Below are 20450 nucleotides of genomic sequence, written 5' to 3' on the forward strand. Positions count from 1 at the left end.
TGTTTTATGTGCTTATGCTACGTGTACAAGTAGGGTACATATGAACTTTGTATCTCAGAAACTAGTAGAGATATAACGAAAATTTTCAGGACGGTTCGATATTGGGATCTTAGGAATACGTCACAAAATTAACAGCCATTTTCTGTGGATAGCCTTCTTGGAATCCACGGCTTGGTTTTGGCACGAAAAATTTGGTAAAAAGAATATTTTTGGGGTTTTCTAAGGAACTGATCACAAACTAACGGTTCCTTCATAAGCCCCTCGAGGTCCACTGTATATCAGATCTAATTCAAAGAGAAACATTCTATTTGCTCCTTTATCCTAAGCAGGAGGAAGTGTGTAATATTCATATTTTGATCCTGTACTGGAGAATAGTGAGAGTAGGAATATCCTTCTGTTGGGTACGCGAATGGTCTCTAGCCCAAGAGCTATCCAAAATGCTTGACTATACCTTTCTGTCACGAACAGAACCCGAGGTATGAGCCCCGGAAGAATATCGTTTTTATGTGCGTTGTTTTGGAACATATTTTAAAGAATGAGAGGACTACTGTGGTGTCAGTAGAGAAGCAGTAACAGCAGAGTGGATTGGTCAGGAGAGTTCAGTGACTTACAACGTGGACCAGTCACTGAACGTCACCTGAGTAAGAAATGCATCAGAGACGCTTCAATCGTTCTATGGGTGCGCAAGTAGAAAGCTGGCATATGTGACTGTGAAGTGGAAACGTGGAACAACCACAGCTAAATAATGACGAAAAAGACCTTATGTACTGGACCGACGAGCATTGCAGAAGATGATTCTAGAAAATCGCATGAGATCAGCGGGTAGGAAGCACTCGTGAGTTCCAAAGTGCTACGAGCAGTCCAGTTAGCACAATGGCAGTGCGTAAGGAGTTGAAAATAGTTGGGTACAGTGGTCGAGCTGCTCTTCAAAGGCCACACGTCTCTGTAGTCGATGCTAAGCGACGCTTGACGTGTGTAAAGAGTAACGCCACTGGACAATCGATGACTGGAGTGATGAGTCATGTTACACCCTGTGACAATCCGATGTAAGGACTTGGTTTTGGTGAATGCCTGGAGAACGTTAACCTGAAGTGCCAACAGTGAAATAGAGAGGAGGTGGAATTTCGTTTGGGGGGTGTTTTTCGTGGTTTTCGTTGCGCTTAAGAAAACGGTAAATGGGGGAGGATAGGAACACATTTTATAGCGCTGAGTACTGCATACAGAAGAGGAGCAGTTACGATGTGTTCATTGTTTGTATCAGCATGACAGTACCAACTGCCATAAAGAAGCATATATGATTCAGTGATTTCTGGACATTAACATTCCTGAAACGATTTGGCCAGCCCATAATCTCGACCTGAATTCAGTGAAAAACTCCTGGGATGACTTAGACCGTCGCTCTCATTCCAGACCCAGTCTCCTTTATGAATACCTTCAGTGGCGGCTATTGACAAAGAATAGCGATACGCCCGCTAAACCCACTTGGCAGAACAGGTAATTAGGATTGTGGAAAAGGCCAAGTAAGGATTGGATCAGTTTCACCTTCTAATTGTAATTTATTGTAATTTAATAACACCTTTACAACCAAAGCGGTCTTTACCGAATGCAACTCTTTCACGGTTGAAGGCCTCCAAATAAGAAATCTTACCAAATCAACACGATAAAAATCCACATAAGATAGCAATAAAATAATTAAAAAAAAACATCACAGCAAAGTAGATAGAACAAACATATGCAACGTGCAATACCAAAGGCTGAAGGCCACCATTAAGTTTCAAAATTTTAGAATATATTACAATAGACTTTTAAAGGCAGAAGGCCACAATGTTTGAGCTGAAATGATAAATTAAAGAATTAATTTTGCAAAATTTTAAGAAAAAAGAAGAAAATAACCATAAGCCTTCAATTTGAAGCAGTTGAAAACAGATAATTGAACACCGGTGGCACTCAGAACGCTACAGGGAGGTCGGTCTGCCCTCGTTCACTTCGGCGAAACAGGTGGTGAGCCCAACTACACTCGATCCGTCGGAACCCAACCAGGGGACAGCCACGGAACGACCGACACAGCGACTTGCTTGCCACAAATCGGTACATGAGAACGCAAGCACAAAATGTTACGGACCTAACTATCCACTATCAAATATGTACAGACACTCGGTGTCGTTCACAGGAAAACCTCCCCAACAGCGAACCACCGAAACGAACCACAACATGGATGGACATGGTTGGGTACTTAAAACACCACTCAACTTTGACGTCCTGGGTCGGTGAACCACGAAGCTCGTAGCGATCGGACAGCTCCACTCACGCTCCGACACTGCACAGGAACCGGCAGAGGACCCAGCGACTGCACCGCGCGGAGATATCTTCCCTGGTCCGCAGCAGCCGACCGACTGCGTGCTGGTCCGTCCGCGACTGCTGCTCCGTCGCGACTGCACTGCTGGTGCGTCTCCCACTCACTTCCAGACAAACGACGGCGGAAATACTGGCTCTGACCCAACCATGCAGAGGAAACACGCTCACTGGCTAAACGACATCCCTGCACCAGGAAAGGACCGGCCCAAGTTCCACAAATTGTTAACTGAAGGGGGTCAGAAGCGCTGAGACAACCAGTTGCACGTCTCCCGATGAGACGGAGCACTTCCCTCAGAAAACAGTCGTTAGTGGAAATAACGCCAACTACACGCACAACCTGCCAAACACTTTCACGGAGACCTGAACGATACCCAACAGTAACTAAGCACACACGAAGACAAATCGGGAGTCGCTGCACACACACACACACACACACACAAACACACACACACACACACACACACACACACACAGCCGACTCATGAACGACTGGCGAGCCAAAACGCGTTGCCCGGTAGGACGACCGACCGACGGTCCACCGAGACCGTGGCCCCTCTCAAGTGACGCTTGGTGGCAATGGTCGGGTGAGCCATGTCGACGCAGACCTCACTGCTGCTCCAACTCGACTGCACTAGTGTCGCATTGCAACTCCGCGACTGGCAGGTCCGGACTGCACGACAGATGCGTTCCAACTGACTGGCAGACCCGAACTTAAAACCCGAACTCTCTCACGACAGACAACGACCGGGAAGTAATAGCAATCGAGCAGAGAGGGGATATATCTATACACGTTGCTAGCGCCTGTGACGGTCAGTCAAAGCAGTAACTCAGCGACAGTAGTAATTTAAATCAACGTAGTAAGGTAGAAGTACGATAAAAACAGAGTGTAAAATAGATGATGGCGGGAACACGAGCCATGCACGGCTGAAATACACTACTGGCCTTTAAAATTGCTGCACCAAGAAGAAATACAGATGATAAACGGGTATTCATTGGACAAATATGTTATACTAGAACAGACATGTGATTACATTTTCACGTAATTTGGGTGCATAGATCTTAAGAAATCATTACCCGGAACAACCACCTCTGGCGGTAATAACGGCCTTGATACGGCTGGGCGTTGAGTCAAACAGAGCTTGGATGGCGTGTACAGGTGCAGCTGTCTATGCAGCTTCAACACGATACCACAGTTCATCAAGAGTAGTGACTGGTGTATTGTGACGAGCCAGTTGACGGCCACCGTTGACCAGACGTTTTCAATTGGTGAGAGATTTGGAGAATGTGCTGGCCAGGGTAGCAGTCGAACATTTTCTGTATCCAGAAAGGGCCGTTCAGGACCTGCAACATACGGTCGTGTATTATCCTGCTGAAATGTAGGGTTCCGCAGGGATCGAATGAAGGGTAGAGCCACGAGTCGTAACACATCTGAAATGTAACGTCCACTGTCCAAAGTGCCGTCAATGCGAACAAGAGGTGACCGAGGTGTAACCAATGGCACCCCATACCATCACGACGGTTGATACACCAGTAAGGCGATGACGAATACACGCTTCCAATGTTCGTTCACCGCGATGTCGCCAAACACGGATGCGACCATCATGCTGCTGTAAACAGAACCTGGATTCATCCGAAAAAATGACGTTTTGCCATTGTGCACCCAGGTTCGTCGTTGAGTACACCATCGCATGCGTTGCTGTCTGTGATGCAGCGTCAAGGGTAAGCGCAGTCATGGTCTCAGAGCTGATAGCCCATGCTGCTGCGAACGTCGTCCAACTGTTCGTGTAGATGGTTGTTGTCTTGCAAACGTCCCCATCTGTTGACTCAGGGATCGAGACGTGGCTGCACGATACGTTACAGCCATGCGGATAAGATGCCTCTCATCTCGACTGCTAGAGATAAGAGGCCGTTGGGACCCAGCACGGCGTTCCGTATTACCCTACTGAACCCACCGATTCCATATTCTGCTAACAGTCATTGGATCTCGACCAACGCGAGCAGCAGTGTCGCTATACGATAAACCGCAATCGCGACAGGCTACAATCCGACCTTTATCAAATTCGGAAACGTGATGGTACGCATTTTTCCTCCTTACACGAGGCATCACAACAACGTTTGACCAGGCAACGCTGGTGAACTGCTGTCTGTGTATGAGAAATCGGTTGGAAACTTTCGTCATGTCAGCACGCTGTAGGTGTCGCCACCGGCGCCAACCTTGTGTGAATGATCTGAAAAGCTAATCATTTGCATATCACAGCATCTTCTTCCTGTCGGTTAAATTTCACGTCCGTAGCACGTCATCTTCTTGGTGTAGCAATTTTAATGGCCAGTAGTGTAGGTTGTCATTTCTCCACAGATATTCACGCACCTCAATGAAGGTACCGCAAGCAGAGTTCAAACTATTGTAAAGGCGAAGGGGGGAAACATGCTAAATTAATGTCCGCTAGTAGGTATGTGGATACTTTTGACAATACAGTGAACCTGGCGGTGGCTTTGTAGTGCAGTGGCGTTTTGTGTAAGAGATGCATCTGGTGACCGGTTTTCTGCTTTAGATGCGCGGATCAGAAGACCAACGTCCGGGAGGCGGAGAGGCAGGTGATGGAGCACGTCCTGAGCCCGAGCCGCTACGACGCGCGGTTGCGGCCGCCGGGGTACAACGGCACAGGTGAGCAGCGCGGCGCGCTTTGCTAAGCGGTGGGCCTGCGCCCGCGCGTTCCTCCAAACACAGGTCAATGTGACCACCGCCTATGTGCGACGTCAGCGTGCAACAAACACTCTCAGACTAGCAGGACTAGCAGTGCATTACCGAGTGGCGCGGAAAACAGTGCAATCGTTGTCGTATTGCAGAAGTGGAGCGATTTGTCTGCAGTCGAAAACGGCATTGATTTCGAGCAAAAGGGTGATAGCTCTTCCGAAACGGTTAAGTTTATAAACTGCTCTCGTACCGCCGTGGTTAAAGTATGCAGTGCATGGAAAAATGACGCTATCCAAAGTCAGTGTCGAGGAGACTGTGGTGTACCATGGGCCTCGGATGAAAGGTGTGAACGAAGGCTGCGGATGTGTGCATGGGAGAAGCTGACCGCCCAGATGAACCAAGGGGATACCAATAGTGTCTCGACGAGAGTTCAGCATACGTTGCTGCTTGTGGGACTCCGCAGCACGACCCTGACTTATGCACCCGTTCTGACTGCTGTTCATCGGCGACGAAGGCCGGCTTTGCACTTCAAAACCGCAAATGGACGCCCACTGAGGGGCGACAGGTGACGTTTTCAGATGAATCACGTTTTACCCTCCATCGGGCGTGACGTCTGAAAACAAACACTCTGCAACAATCGTTCGAAGGGTTCAGGCTGGAGGACTGCGCGTTATGTTCGGGGGAATGTTTTAGTGGCATCTACATCTACGTCTAAATCTACATACATACTCCGCAATCCACCATACGGTGCGTGGCAGAGGGTACCTGGTACCACAACTAGCATCTTCTCTCCCCGTTCCACTCCCAAACAGAACGAGGGAAAAATGACTGCCTATGTGTCTCTGTACGAGCCCTAATCTCTCTTATCTTATCTTTGTGGTCTTTCCGCGAAATGTAAGTTGTACTGCAGTCAGCCTCAAATACTGGTTCTCTAAATTTCCTCAGTAGCGATTCACGAAAAGAACGCCTCCTTTCGTCTAGAGACTCCCACCCGAGTTCCTGAAGCATTTCCGTAACACTCGCGTGATGATCAAACCTACCAGTAACAAATCTAGCAGCCCGCCTCTGAATTGCTTCTATGTCCTCCCTCAATCCGACCTGATAGGGATCTCAAACGCTCGAGCAGTATTCAAGAATAGATCGTATTACTGTTTTATAAGCGGTCTCCTTTACAGATGGATCATATCTTCCCAAAATTCTACCAATGAACCGAAGACGAGTATCCGCCTTCCCCACAACTACCATTACATGCTTGTCCCACTTCATATCGCTCTGCAATGTTACGCCCAAATATTTAATCGACGTGACTGTGTCAAGCGCTACACTACTAATGGAGTATTCAAACATTACGGGATTCTTTTTCCTATTCATCTGCATTAATTTACATTTATCTATATTTAGAGTTAGCTGCCATTCTTTACACCAATCACAAATCCTGTCCAAGTCATACTGTATCCTCCTACAGTCACTCAACGACGACGACTTCCCATACACCACAGCATCATCAGCAAACAGCCGCAGATTGCTATCCACCCTATCCAAAAGGTCATTTATGTAGACAGAAAACAACATCGGACCTACCACACTTCCCTGGGGCACTCCAGATGATACCCTCACCTCCGATGAACACTCACCATCGAGGACAACGTACTGGGTTCTATTACTTAAGAAGTCTTCGAGCCACTCACATACTTGGGAACCAATCCCATATGCTCGTATCTCAGTAAGGAGTCTGCAGTGGGGCACCGAGTCGAACACTTTCCGGAAGTCCAGGAATATGGCATCCGTCTGATACCCTTCATCCATGGTTCGCAACATATCATTTGAAAAAGGGGCGAGTTGCGTTTCGCAGGAGCGATGCTTTCTAAAGCCGTGATGATGAATGGACAGTATCCCCTGGGTAATCTCGTCATTCGGATCAACAAAAGTATGCATCTATCCTTGGCGACCATGTCGACCTCTACATACAGTTTGTTATTCCTCGGAACGATGGCATTTACCAGCAGGACAATGGAACGTGTTACACAGCTCGCGGTCTAGATGCGTGGTTCGAAGAGCGTCAGGATGGGTTTACCATACTTCTCTGGCCACCAGACACTCCGGATTTAAACTAGGTCGAGAATATGTGGGACGACCTTGATCGGGCTCTTCGCGCCATGATCCGAGAAACACTGCGCAGCTGGCCACGACACTGGAGTCGGCATGGCTCCGCACCCCTGGCGATACCTTCCAGAACCTCATTAACTACCTTCCTGCACGTCTCGCTCTACGAATGATAACTGTACGGGCTTTTGACCGGTGGTCATATTAATATGACTGGACAATGTTATACCGCAGCTGATGCTTATGGTGAACCTCGTTGCTACACTAGGCTCCAGTAACATTTGTAGAATCACTCAGTATAGAGCGTTCAACTACGACTGAAATGCAAGTAATCACACTCCTGGAAATGGAAAAAAGAACACATTGACACCGGTGTGTCAGACCCACCATACTTGCTCCGGACACTGCGAGAGGGCTGTACAAGCAATGATCACACGCACGGCACAGCGGACACACCAGGAACCGCGGTGTTGGCCGTCGAATGGCGCTAGCTGCGCAGCATTTGTGCACCGCCGCCGTCAGTATCAGCCAGTTTGCCGTGGCATACGGAGCTCCATCGCAGTCTTTAAGACTGGTAGCATACCGCGACAGGGTGGACGTGAACCGTATGTGCAGTTGACGGACTTTGAGCGAGGGCGTATAGTGGGCATGCGGGAGGCCGGGTGGACGTACCGCCGAATTGCTCAACACGTGGGGCGTGAGGTCTCCACAGTACATCGATGTTGTCGCCAGTGGTCAGCGGAAGGTGCACGTGCCCGTCGACCTGGGACCGGACCGCAGCGACGCACGGATGCACGCCAAGACCGTAGGATCCTACGCATCGCCGTAGGGGACCGCACCGCCACTTCCCAGCAAATTAGGGACACTGTTGCTCCTGGGGTATCGGCGAGGACCATTCGCAACCGTCTCCATGAAGCTGGGCTACGGTCCCGCACACCGTTAGGCCGTCTTCCGCTCACGCCCCAACATCGTGCAGCCCGCCTCCAGTGATGTCGCGACAGGCGTGAATGGAGGGACGAATGGAGACGTGTCGTCTTCAGCGATGAGAGTCGCTTCTGCCTTGGTGCCAATGATGGTCGTATGCGTGTTTGGCGCCGTGCAGGTGAGCGCCACAATCAGGACTGCATACGACCGAGGCACACAGGGCCAACACCTGGCATCATGGTGTGGGGAGCGATCTCCTACACTGGCCGTACACCACTGGTGATCGTCGAGGGGACACTGAATAGTGCACGGTACATCCAAACCGTCATCGAACCCATCGTTCTACCATTCCTAGACCGGCAAGGGAACTTGCTGTTCCAACAGGACAATGCACGTCCGCATGTATCCCGTGCCACCCAACGTGCTCTAGAAGGTGTAAGTCAACTACCCTGGCCAGCAAGATCTCCGGATCTGTCCCCCATTGAGCATGTTTGGGACTGGATGAAGCGTCGTCTCACGCGGTCTGCACGTCCAGCACGAACGCTGGTCCAACTGAGGCGCGAGGTGGAAATGGCATGGCAAGCCGTTCCACAGGACTACATCCAGCATCTCTACGATCGTCTCCATGGGAGAATAGCAGCCTGCATTGCTGCGAAAGGTGGATATACACTGTACTAGTGCCGACATTGTGCATGCTCTGTTGCCTGTGTCTATGTGCCTGTGGTTCTGTCAGTGTGATCATGTGATGTATCTGACCCCAGGAATGTGTCAATAAAGTGTCCCCTTCCTGGGACAATGAATTCACGGTGTTCTTATTTCAATTTCCAGGAGTGATGATGATGATGTTTGGTTTGTGGGGCGCTCAACTGCGTGGTTATCAGCGCCCGTACAATTTCCCAACCGTTGCTCAGTCCAATTTCGCCACTTTCCTGGATGATGATGAAATGATGAGGACAACACAGACACCCAGTCATCTCGAGGCAGGTGAAAATCCCTGACCCCGCCGGGAATCGAACCCGGGACCCCGTGCTCGGGAAGCGAGAACGCTACCGCGAGACCACGAGCGGCGGACTAATTTCCAGGAGTGTAATTCTCCCTCTGACGACATATTACACTGAAGAACACTCTAAAAAAATACTAGAAGCATCCAGCCATCATAACCCATAATAAGTGTGTGAAAATACATCTCTATTTCCACTGCTGTAGTTCCTCAAAATTATACATAGGTATACCTATTACGTACTGGCAGGGTACTTTTCTGGTATCCAAAGTGACGTAATTACACCCGTCTCGTATCTCAGGTGATGAAGAAGGGACAAGGGGCGGGGGAGAAGAGTGTTTCAGTAGTGGGTGGCAGATCAGAAAACCTCGATGCTTCATAACACAATATTGTAATGCGTAGCGCAACGTGCACTACTACCAAAACACGAATCGGTGAACCGCGGTTCTCATCCAGCGTGAGATGTCCCATCGCAAACGTGCAACCAGCTTCTACGGAGAAATGCGGCTGCTATATAAACACGGTGTACGTTGCTACTTCTAGAACTTTTAGATTAAAAATGCACATCTGCGAGATATACACTTTCAAGTCACAATGCTGTCCGTAATATACAGAGATAAGTGGCAGCTTTCGTCATTAAACTGTATAAATCATAACTGTGCCACGGACTACCTGGGATGTGGAGAGACGTACAAGATGCGTGAGTTATTTAATTCCAGTTGTACTGAAATGCCAGAAAATACTGAAATGTTATAGTATTGTGCTACTAATATGAACTGCTATGTAATTCATTAGTAATAACAATTCTTACGGAGGTGTTGTCCAGTGGATGGAAATACCAAACCTCTATTATTGCAAGTAATCCAACACGGCACGGTAAGGCAAAGTTCTAGACTATTAGAGGAGGAGGAGGATATTAGTGTTTAACGCCCCGTCGACAACGAGGTCATTAGAGACGGAGCGCAAGCTCGGGTGAGCGAAGGATGGGGAAGGAAATCGGCCGTGCCCTTTCAAAGGAACCATCCCGGCATTTGCCTGAAGCGATTTAGGGAAATCACGGAAAACCTAAATCAGGATGGCCGGAGACGGGATTGAACCGTCGTCCTCCCGAATGCGAGTCTAGTGTGCTAACCACTGCGCCACCTCGCTCGGTTCTAGACTATTAGACTAACCATGAATGCTAGTGCACGCTGCATCTGCAACATCCATCTATTCGAACCTGTCAGTACATCATACGCCTAGTTATTATAGCTGCAGTCAGCCAAGCTACTTGGCTTCCATACGCTCTATCTACTTCATTCGTTCCTCGGTGCTCACGCAGCCTAATACCTCGCATCAGAGATTAAGTATCTGTCATTGCATCGTAATCGAAACACAAGCTGTCATTATTTAATATCATGAATGAAAAACCTGGACGACAATTTTTAGGGTTCCGTACCATAACCGATAAAAACATAACCCTTATACGATCACTTTGTTGTCAGTATGTCTGTTCTACTGTCAACAACATTTTTTTCTCAGGCACCGATAGACGTGTCAAGTGAAATTTATCTCACAAAAATGTTTGTGAAATCTTATGCGACTTCACTGTTAAGGTCATCAGTCCCTAAGCTTACACACTACTTAACCTAAATCATCCTAAGGACAAACACAGACACCCATGCCCGAGGGAGGACTCGAACCTCCGCCGGGGCTGGCCGGTGTGGCTGTGCGGTTCTAGGTGCTTCAGTCTGGAACCGCGTGACCGCTACGGTCGCAGGTTCGAATCCTGCCTCGGGCATGGATGTGTGTGATGTCCTTAGGTTAGTTAGGTTTAAGTAGTTCTACGTTCTAGGGGACTGCTGACCATAGATATTAAGTCCCATAGTGCTCAGAGCAACTTTGAACCTCCGCCGGGACCAGCCGCACAGTCCATGACTGCAGCGCCTTTAGACCGCTCGGCTAATCCCGCGCGGCTTTATCTCACATTCTAAGGTGTACGGTCCATTGGCAGTGTAAAATCTTTAAGCTTGTAATTCAGTATAATTAAAAGTTTTAGCCATTTAGGTCACATATTTTTATACACGCAAACTCGCTCATCAAAACCTGTAGCGTACTTCCCGTGAACCTAGAATAATAAAATTCGGCAAGCAGCAAGGTACCACTGTACAGCTGAAGGAAAAAGTTCGAAAATGGTTAATTTATGATTATATAACGAGAAGTAATTTTTTTATCACATGTTATCCGACTTTCTGTGTGCCCGTAAGTTAAGACATCTTTTTATCAGGAGCAAATGTGAAATTACACAAAAAATTTAAACTGAAAACATAATATTAAAACAATCTCGAAAGTAGAGAGCTGAAATTTATATCACATACTAAGGTCTATTTTTACTTGGAGGTGTAAAAATTTAACCTTCTAAGTCAATGAAATCAAAATATACGGTATTATATCACGTATTCTGATACTCGTAAACTCACTCATCAAAATCTATAGTGTACTTTCCGGTGACCTAGAATTATGGAACTTGGCAATAAGCAAAGTTTCACAGTATAAGTAAGGGAAAATCCAAAATTCGTAAATTTGTATTTATATCAAACAAAAATATTTATCTGTCTTTTGTTATCCGACTGTCTGGCTGGTCCTCAGATAAGACCCCTTTATCTCAGGAATTACAATAGCAAATGCGAAATCGCGCAAAAAATTTAAAGTGAAAACGTAAAATATAAACATTCTCGAAAGTCTTGGAATTCCCTGGACCGATATCTTTTCAGTATCGATATCGATAACAGGAAAACTTGTCAAGATTCTCGATTCCCCGGATGGACGAACTGTCTATTCAAGATGAATCACCTAAAACTTGCACAGCAAATATTACGGAAATGTAAAGTGTAACTGCGGTGTGGTTTTCAGAGAACGGATTAGTAGGCAGTGGCTCGTAGTGTTAGTCAATAAACAGATTGTAATAATACTTAGAAAGTGTATTATTGGTGCAAACATACACTTTTTTAAAGTGGAACAATGCCTATTGACATTAACAAACTAAAAGTAGGGTAAATTAGAATCTCAGTGATGTTTATTGCAGGATTTTAGTGCGAGTTATTTACGAGATCTCGTATTTTGAAACGTTCCCACACTGACACTTGTACAATAACTGTGGTGGCACACAGTAAAGAGCAACACAAGTGCATACACTAGTTATATTTATTCTGACCAGTAACGAGACAATTAACTACCACAGGTTGTGTTCAAAATTATCACCGGCAGTGGCAATGCACGCTTCCAGTCTGGTATTGAACAACTGCTGCACACGTGCCGGTATTTTAGCGGAGATGTATAGGCAGACTGCAGTAATACGTCGTTCCATATCAAAAGATGCAGTTAGCATGTCCTTGTACACAGCGTCTTTCAGCTTTCCCCACAGGAAGAAGTCTGAAGGGGTCAAATCCAGGCAATAGGCCGACCAAGGTACAGGTCTTCTGCATCCAGTCCAACGATTTGGAAACAATTGGTGAAGACATATTTTAGTACTTCGTGCACTATGGGCTGGACAGCCAGCATGTTGGTACCACAGCTTCTTCCTAGCCTGCAGAGAAACGATTGCTAGCATCCGTGGAAGCCACACCACACGTTTACGCTCCCTGAACGTTGACGCTCCAGTTGACGACCAACGGGGATTGTAAAAAGACCATTAGTGCAATTTTCGGTGGTTTAACTGGCCAGGATTGGTAAATGTGGCTTCATCACTAAACAAGGTACATTATACTTCTGGAGTATCCTGTCGTAATACCTTCGTGCGGAAGTTAACACGATTCACATAATCGTGTCCAAGCAGGTTCCGATGGGAATGATATGATGGGGATGGAACCTATGTCGATGGAGAATACTTAGGACACTTCTCTGACTCATGCCACATCCTCGGGAGTTAACATGCCGCATACGCCTTACCAGGACAAACTGCTTTCTTCGTACACTCTTCGTACTCCATGGCCATATCAGCTTTTTCTGCGTTGGTAACCCCCATTGTCCACTCACGACCTACTGCTGCGACTGTCACACACTGACTAACAAGTCACAGTGCACTCAGTGAACACATAAGCTCACTGAAAGGAAACATAACAATATCGTTCTTAGCAACTATGCTTGTTGAATGGCACAAACAAATGCCAGTGAGCAACTTTTCAAAACACAGTATGTTGTGTGGCCTTAGAATCTTGTAATGAACTCCACTGACATTCTAATTTATCCCACTTTTAGTTTGCGGTGCAAGTTTTAGGTAATTCACTCTGTATACATTATTAAGTTTGTGTAAATGGAGTTTCTTGATGAACAAAAAGAAATGAACATTATCAAAGGAATTACATACAGGAATGGAACAACTCAGATGTAATTGATAATCAGAAAGAAACACTGCACATCTCCTAGATCAGATTAACAGGAAAAAATACACACATTTTCTCGCATCCCCTTCACAGGAAAAAAATTCATGCCTAGTTGCTAACCTTTTCCCGACACTGGTATTCATATATCCTTCAGTATTAACAATAAGCTACGACAGCACATCATTCACTGCAGCAAGACAAGTACCCATTGTCACAGCAAAGCCGCGCCGTGTAGCCGCGAGGTCTATTATGGCGTCCTGTCACGGTTCGAGTGGCTCCTCCCCCCCCCCCCCCTCCCCCCGTCGGAGTTCGAGTCCTCCTTCGGGCTTGAGTATGTGTGTTATCCTTAGCGTAAATTAGTTAGATTAAGTAGTGTGTAAGCTTAGGGACCGATGACCTCAGCAGTGTGGTCCCATAAGATCTTACCACAAATTTACAAATTTTTTCACAGCAAATCAGATTAGATATTTACAAACTTTTGTGAAATACCAGAATTCTAGTTAGGCCAGACAGGGAGGAGTCTCTGTAAGATACCGAGAACACATGGATGCCTTGTGCCTAAATAATTTTGATAAAAATTCACTTTTGTAACACATTTGAAAGAACATGGCCACTCAGCCACAGCCATTAAAGACAACCTGCAGATACTACAAATTGTCAACAGAGGAAAGGAAATTAATCTTATTGAAGAGCTCGAAATTTACATCCATAGCTCCAAATCAGCACACCAAATTCCCAACCAATAAGTATACCTTGCAAAGAAATAATTTCTAGACATCTTTACCTTATGTTTTAAAATCGTAAACTGTACCCGGTGGTGCTCTCAGAAGTTGCAGTTCTTTGAAAAACAAATCATTTAACCACATATAGTTTGCCAGTTATCGTTCTATAAATTATAAATGACGTTGTGGTTCCACAATCATGTTCCAGTTTCAGTTATATAATTTGTACTAGCTGTTACGTATCTGTTTGTGTAACGTCTTTGTACTTCTTAGACCTAAGATCTTTGACCATAACCTCTGTTCTGCAACATATATACGTTGGTTGTTGTGAGTTCATGTGCTTCTGCAGCTACAAACATCTAAAGTGCCACTACTTTATCAACGACACAACATCGAAGCACCCATAATTAGCAGTGTGACTAATTTGCAGTTAACGTGTAAAAGACGAAACATTTTTGTAAAGGAAAAAGTGATAACCGTAATGTGGAACCGATATGGATACACCGGCTATAGGTAAGTACCATAATATTTTACAACACACGTCACTTAGCCGCTTCCAAATCTTTCACCTGTGTCTACTTAGTCATCACCAGTTATTTGGTTTTTATTCACACAATGATCTACAACACTGAGTATGGAAACATGTATATGTGTGTAAACCATGTGAGAAAGGGCACAAGCTCGAAAGCGATCGTGCGTTAAATAACATCACCTTGTATTGGACTGATAGCGGTTGCTATTCTCCTCTCTACAAAGGAATATATGGATAAAATACATTCATTACTTCTGTTACATCACATTGTCTTTCTCTCCATCTTCGACACCTTATCTTATGCCTATTGGTGCTAGTGCCCATACTTTAAATCTACCTGTCTGTAAGCTGTCTTTACTGCTGCGCTTAATATGAGCAAATATAAACTGTGCTTTTTCCTGGACTATTTATGTCATAATGGTTTGTAGATGTAAGGTTATACGTAGGAACTTCAGAAAGCACCATTCCACGCTAAGACCATTGTGCAACAAGAGTGTCGCATTGTCAGAAGAGATTACATGTCCAGGGATTCCAGAAGACACAGTTCTGCTGCAGTACGGATAACAGTTGCATCACAATGTGGACTCAAATGGTGCAGTAACTGATAATGACTTCTAAGTTGTAGTACATGAGAAACTATGATTCTTGTAGGCAAAACGTCTACATTAGACACAGATTCAGCATGAGTTTCCGGCTGTATATGAAGCAGACGAGATGTCACGTCCGGCCGTAATGAAATGGTGCCAACAACTTAATCAAGGCCGAACAGACGTGGGTGATACTGATTCGTCATACAGTGCAATTCTTGCATCATGCGGGGAAAGAGATTTTCTGACGACGAGGACGTTCACACAGCCGTTCTCGAATGACTCCGTGATCGACTATCGGATCCGGCATTTAGCGACTAATAGAGCGTTCCAACAAATGCTTACAGAGACTCGGTGACTACGTTGAACATATCATCATGTACCTGTGTCACTTCAGAGTATAGTGCAACAGTCAATAAAAGTTACTTGACAGACCATAATAATGTTTAACTTACTTTTTGAAGTCCTTTCGTATATTACATGTAACGTGAATCGTGGTTGTCGTAATGAATGTAATATAAAATATGTAGGATGTTATCTCGTCCATGCTGGATCTTGCGAACTCCGCGGGATGTAATGATAGTGGGTAAAACACGCTGCAAACAATTTTTAAATGTTTTATTTTAGTGGCATAGCCAGTTTCGGGCTACCATTCCCATTTTCAGATGGCTAATATTTTCAGTTACACAGATATTTTGACCAACAACGTGTTGTCTGCTTAAGTATTTAGTGCCACTTTATAAGTTGTTTCAAAAATAAAAATTCGCTAAAATGCTTGAGTTTATTTGTATATTACACAATATAGTGGTGTTGAGTTAAATAGCTGTGTTCACTTTCAGAGCAACAAATCGCCATCTACTGGAACTTAGGTAAGTGAACACAATTATTTCACGTCATATATAAATAAATGAGAGCACTTTAGAGTATTTTTATCAAACGAACAACATAAAAAGTGGCTTTCGAATAAAATGTATTCTTTTACAAGTCTTCTTCTACTACTTCTTTTAAAGAACGAGAAAGGTTGGTGCCGACTAAGTATTAGTACTGCGAAACGGTTCTCAAAATATCAAGCTACTGAAGGAATTACCTGCAACGCATGGGAGGACTAATAAACTCCGCCCTCCTCAGAAGTCCGTAAATCACTAGGTATAACATATATATACACTGAAGAACCAAAGAAACTGGTACACTTACCTACTATCGTGTAGGGCCCCCGCGAGCACGAAGAAATGCCGCAATACGGCGTGGCACGGAATCGTATAATGTCTGCAGTAGTGATGGAGGGGGTTGACACCATGACTGTTGCACAGGGCTGTCCATAAATCCGTAAGAGTACAGGGGGTGGAGTTCTCTTCTGAGCAGCACGTTGCAGAAATGCTCAATAATGTTCATGTCTGGGGAGTTTGGTAGCGAATGGAAGTATTTAAACTCAGGAATAATGTTTCTGGAGCCAGTCTGTAGCAATTCTGGAACTTTTGGATGTTGTATTATCCTGCTGGAATTGCTGAAGTGGTCGGAATTTACAATGGACATAAATGGATGCAGGTGATCAGACAGGACGCTTTACGCACGTGTCACCTGTTAGAGTCGTATCTAGACGTGTCAGGGGTCCCATATCAATCCAACTACACACCTCCCACTTCATTACAGAGCCTCCACCAGCTTGAACAGTCCCCTGTTGATATGCAGAGTCAATGGATTCATCAGGTTGTCTCTATAACCGTACACGTCCATCCGCTAGATACAATTTGAAACAAGACTCGTCCAACCAGGCAACATGTTTACAGTCATCAAGAGTTCAATGTCGGTGTTGACGGGCCCAGGTGAGGCATAAAGCTTTCTGTCGTGCAGTCATCAAGGGTACACGAGTGGGCCTTCGGCTCCGAAAGCCCGTTTGGATGATGTTTCGTTGACTGGTTCACACGCTGCCACTTGTTGATGGCCCAGCATTGTAATCTCCAGCGATTTGTGGAAGAGCTGCACTTCTGTCACGTTGAAAAATTCTCTTCAGTCGCTGTTGGTCCCATTCTCGCAAGATTTTTTTCCCGTCGCAGCGATGTCGGAGATTTGATGTTTTACCGGATTCGTGATATTCACGATACATTCGTGAAATGATCACACGAGAAAATCCCTACTTCATCGCTACCTCGGAGATGCTGCGTCCCATCGGTCGTGTGCCGAGTATAACACCAAGTTCAAACTCACTTAAATCTTGATAACCTATCATTGTAGCTGCAATAACCGATCTAACAACTGCGCCAGATACTTGTTGTGTTATATAGGCCTTGCCGACCGCAACGTCGTATTCTGACTATTTAGATTCTCTGTATTTGAATACGCATGCCGGCCGCGGTGGCCGTGCGGTTCTGGCGCTGCAGTCCGGAACCGCGGGACTGCTACGGTCGCAGGTTCGAATCCTGCCTCGGGCATGGATGTGTGTGATGTCCTTAGGTTAGTTAGGTTTAAGTAGTTCTACGTTCTAGGGGACTTATGACCTAAGATGTTGAGTCCCATAGTGCTCAGAGCCATTTGAACCATTTTTGAATACGCATGCCTACACCAGTTTCTTTGGCGCTTCAGCGGAGAATATGGATACTAATTTCTCTATTTCTGAATGACATGAAAAACAGTATGTGTATTGGTTCTTCGAAGTCTCAATATCATATAGAATCACGAATTCGTATTGCCCTACAATTTGATGTGCGTCATTGAAAGCGATTATTTAAAATAATAGGCGCAGACGCAGCACACCAGTTGCTTTGTTAATGTTGCGATGGTGGTGGAGGTTTACCAGCCGCGCGCCTCGGCTGCCCTGCCAGCATCTTTTCGGAGTGAGGCTGCCACCTCCTTTCAGACTCTCGTACAAAGCTGGCGCGCGAGTAGCGGCGCGCCCATCAGCGTTGCGCTGCGCGCATTACGGCTGCGGCCGCGGCGTTATAAGGGCCGGCTGCCTGCTGCTCTTCTCCTCAGCCACCACGGTACGGCAGGCACTGCCGCTGCCCACCACTCTGCTGGCACTACGCACGCAGCCGCTGGAGGTGGCGCCACTGCGGCTATGCGTGTTTCTGTTTAACTCGTCCCTCCTCCCACCACAGCTGCGGCCGTCATCAGGAAGCCTTTCTTTCTCTTGCTGAGCAGCAAAGGAGTGTGCCGACTCATCTAAAGTCAGAAAATAGGGGAAAGGAAAGGATACAGCGGAGGTGATACATTCACACGAATTGTCTCAGGCGGGAAATGACAATGGCGCGGGTTAGTTCGAGAGTACCAGACCGTATTGAGCAAAATGTAAACGCGGTGCGCTATTAGAGGGTTTCTGAGATTCTACAGGCTTCCGATCACCGTTTTGTTATATCTGTAGCAGAACTTTAGTAATTCCAGCTGAAGATCAACAACTTCTGGCATAGAACCACGAAATACATCACTGCCTTATTTACACTAAAACGATAATAACAGATATCCATAATGAGAGAATTATTGTTCTGATAATAATGTCAATAAATAAAAACTAAGTGAATGTCACACCCACCCACACAACCTACCACCCATACGTACACACACACACACACACACACACACACACACACACATATATATATATATATATATATATATATATATATATATATATATATATATATATACAGGGTGTCCCAGCTCTATCTTGTCCACCCAAAATATCTCTGGAACAATAATAGCTATTGGAAAACGACTTTCACCGGTATCAATGTAGGGCTGGGGCCCATGAATGTACATAATTGGAAACATTCTAAAACGAAAGCATAAGTGTTTTTTTAAGACAAACTTATGTTTTTTTAAATGGACCTCCTATATTTTTTCTTCAGCAGTCCATAGCATGACAAAGCACATGCACAATGGCGTTGATTGCATCGCAATATTCCCATTACATCCCGAGATATTAAGACGCGAAGTTGACGCTTGAAACACCCGACATGCGCTGCTAGCGCACGTCCTGAGGCTCAGGCGTGAACCCCATGCTGCCCGCCTGAGCCTCAGGACGTGGCTAGCAGCGCATGCCGGGTGTTTCAAGCGTCAACTTCGCATCTCAATATCTCGGGATGTAATGGGAATATTGCGATGCAATCAACGCCATTGTGCATGTGCTTTGTCATGCTATGGATTGCTGAAGAAAAAATATAGGAGGTCCATTTAAAAAAACATAAGTTCGTCTTAAAAAACACATATGCTTTCGTTTTAGAATGTTTCCAAATATGTACATTCATGGGCCCCAGCCCTACATTGATACCGGTGAAAGTCGTTTTCCAATAGCTGTTATTGTTCCAGAGATATTTTGGGTGGACAAGATAGCTGGGACACCCTGTATATATATAGGGTGGTCCATTGATCATGACCGGGCCAAATTGCTTACGACATAAGCGTCAAACTAAAAAACTACAAAGAACGAAACTCGTCTAGCTTGAAGGGGGAAACCAGATGACGCTATGGTTGGCCCGCTAGATGGCGCTGCCATAGCTCAAACGTATATCAACTGCTGTTTTTTAAACAGGAACCCCCACTTTTTTATTACACAGTCATATAGTACGTAAAGAAATATGAATGTTTTAGTTGGACAACTTTTTTCGCTTTGTGATAGATGGCGCTGTAATAGTCACAAACATATGGCTCACAATGTTAGACGAACAGTTGGTAACAGGTAGGTTTTTTAAATTAAAATACAGAACGTCGGTACGTTTGAACATTTTATTTCGGTTATTCCGATGTGATACATGTACCTCTGTGAACTTTTCATTTCTGAGAACGCATGCTGTACAGCGTGATTACCCGAAAATACCAAATTAATCTAATAAATGCTCAAAATGATGTCCGTCAACCTCAATGCATTTGGCAATACGTGTAACGACATTCCAGCGAGTAGTTCGCCTTCCGTAATGTTCGCACATGCATTGACAATGCGCTGACGCATGTTGTCAGGCTTTGTCGGTGGATCACGATAGCAAATATCTTTCAACTTTCCTCACGGGACGTCAGATCCGGTGAACGTGAGGGTCATGGTATGGTGCTTCGACGACCAATCCACCTTCATGAAATATCCTATTCAATACCGCTTCAGCCGCACGCGAGCTATGTGCCGGACATCCATCGTGTTGGAAGTACATTGCCATTCTGTCATGTAGTGAAACATCTTGTAGTAA

General features: G+C 45.5%; 1 protein-coding gene across 1 annotated transcript in view; it reads left to right on the top strand.

Annotated features, from left to right (window-relative positions):
* The window catches only part of LOC126188437 (glutamate-gated chloride channel-like), a 161984-nt gene that overhangs the window by 17955 nt on the left and 123579 nt on the right, over positions 1 to 20450 (top strand). The window contains exon 3 of the mRNA XM_049930043.1: positions 4908 to 5020. Coding sequence (XP_049786000.1) covers positions 4908 to 5020 — 113 coding nt within the window. The remainder of the gene's footprint in view (positions 1 to 4907; positions 5021 to 20450) is intronic.

This window comes from Schistocerca cancellata, chromosome 1 (genome assembly GCF_023864275.1).
Source record: "Schistocerca cancellata isolate TAMUIC-IGC-003103 chromosome 1, iqSchCanc2.1, whole genome shotgun sequence".
NCBI classification, from domain to species: Eukaryota; Metazoa; Arthropoda; class Insecta; order Orthoptera; family Acrididae; genus Schistocerca; species Schistocerca cancellata.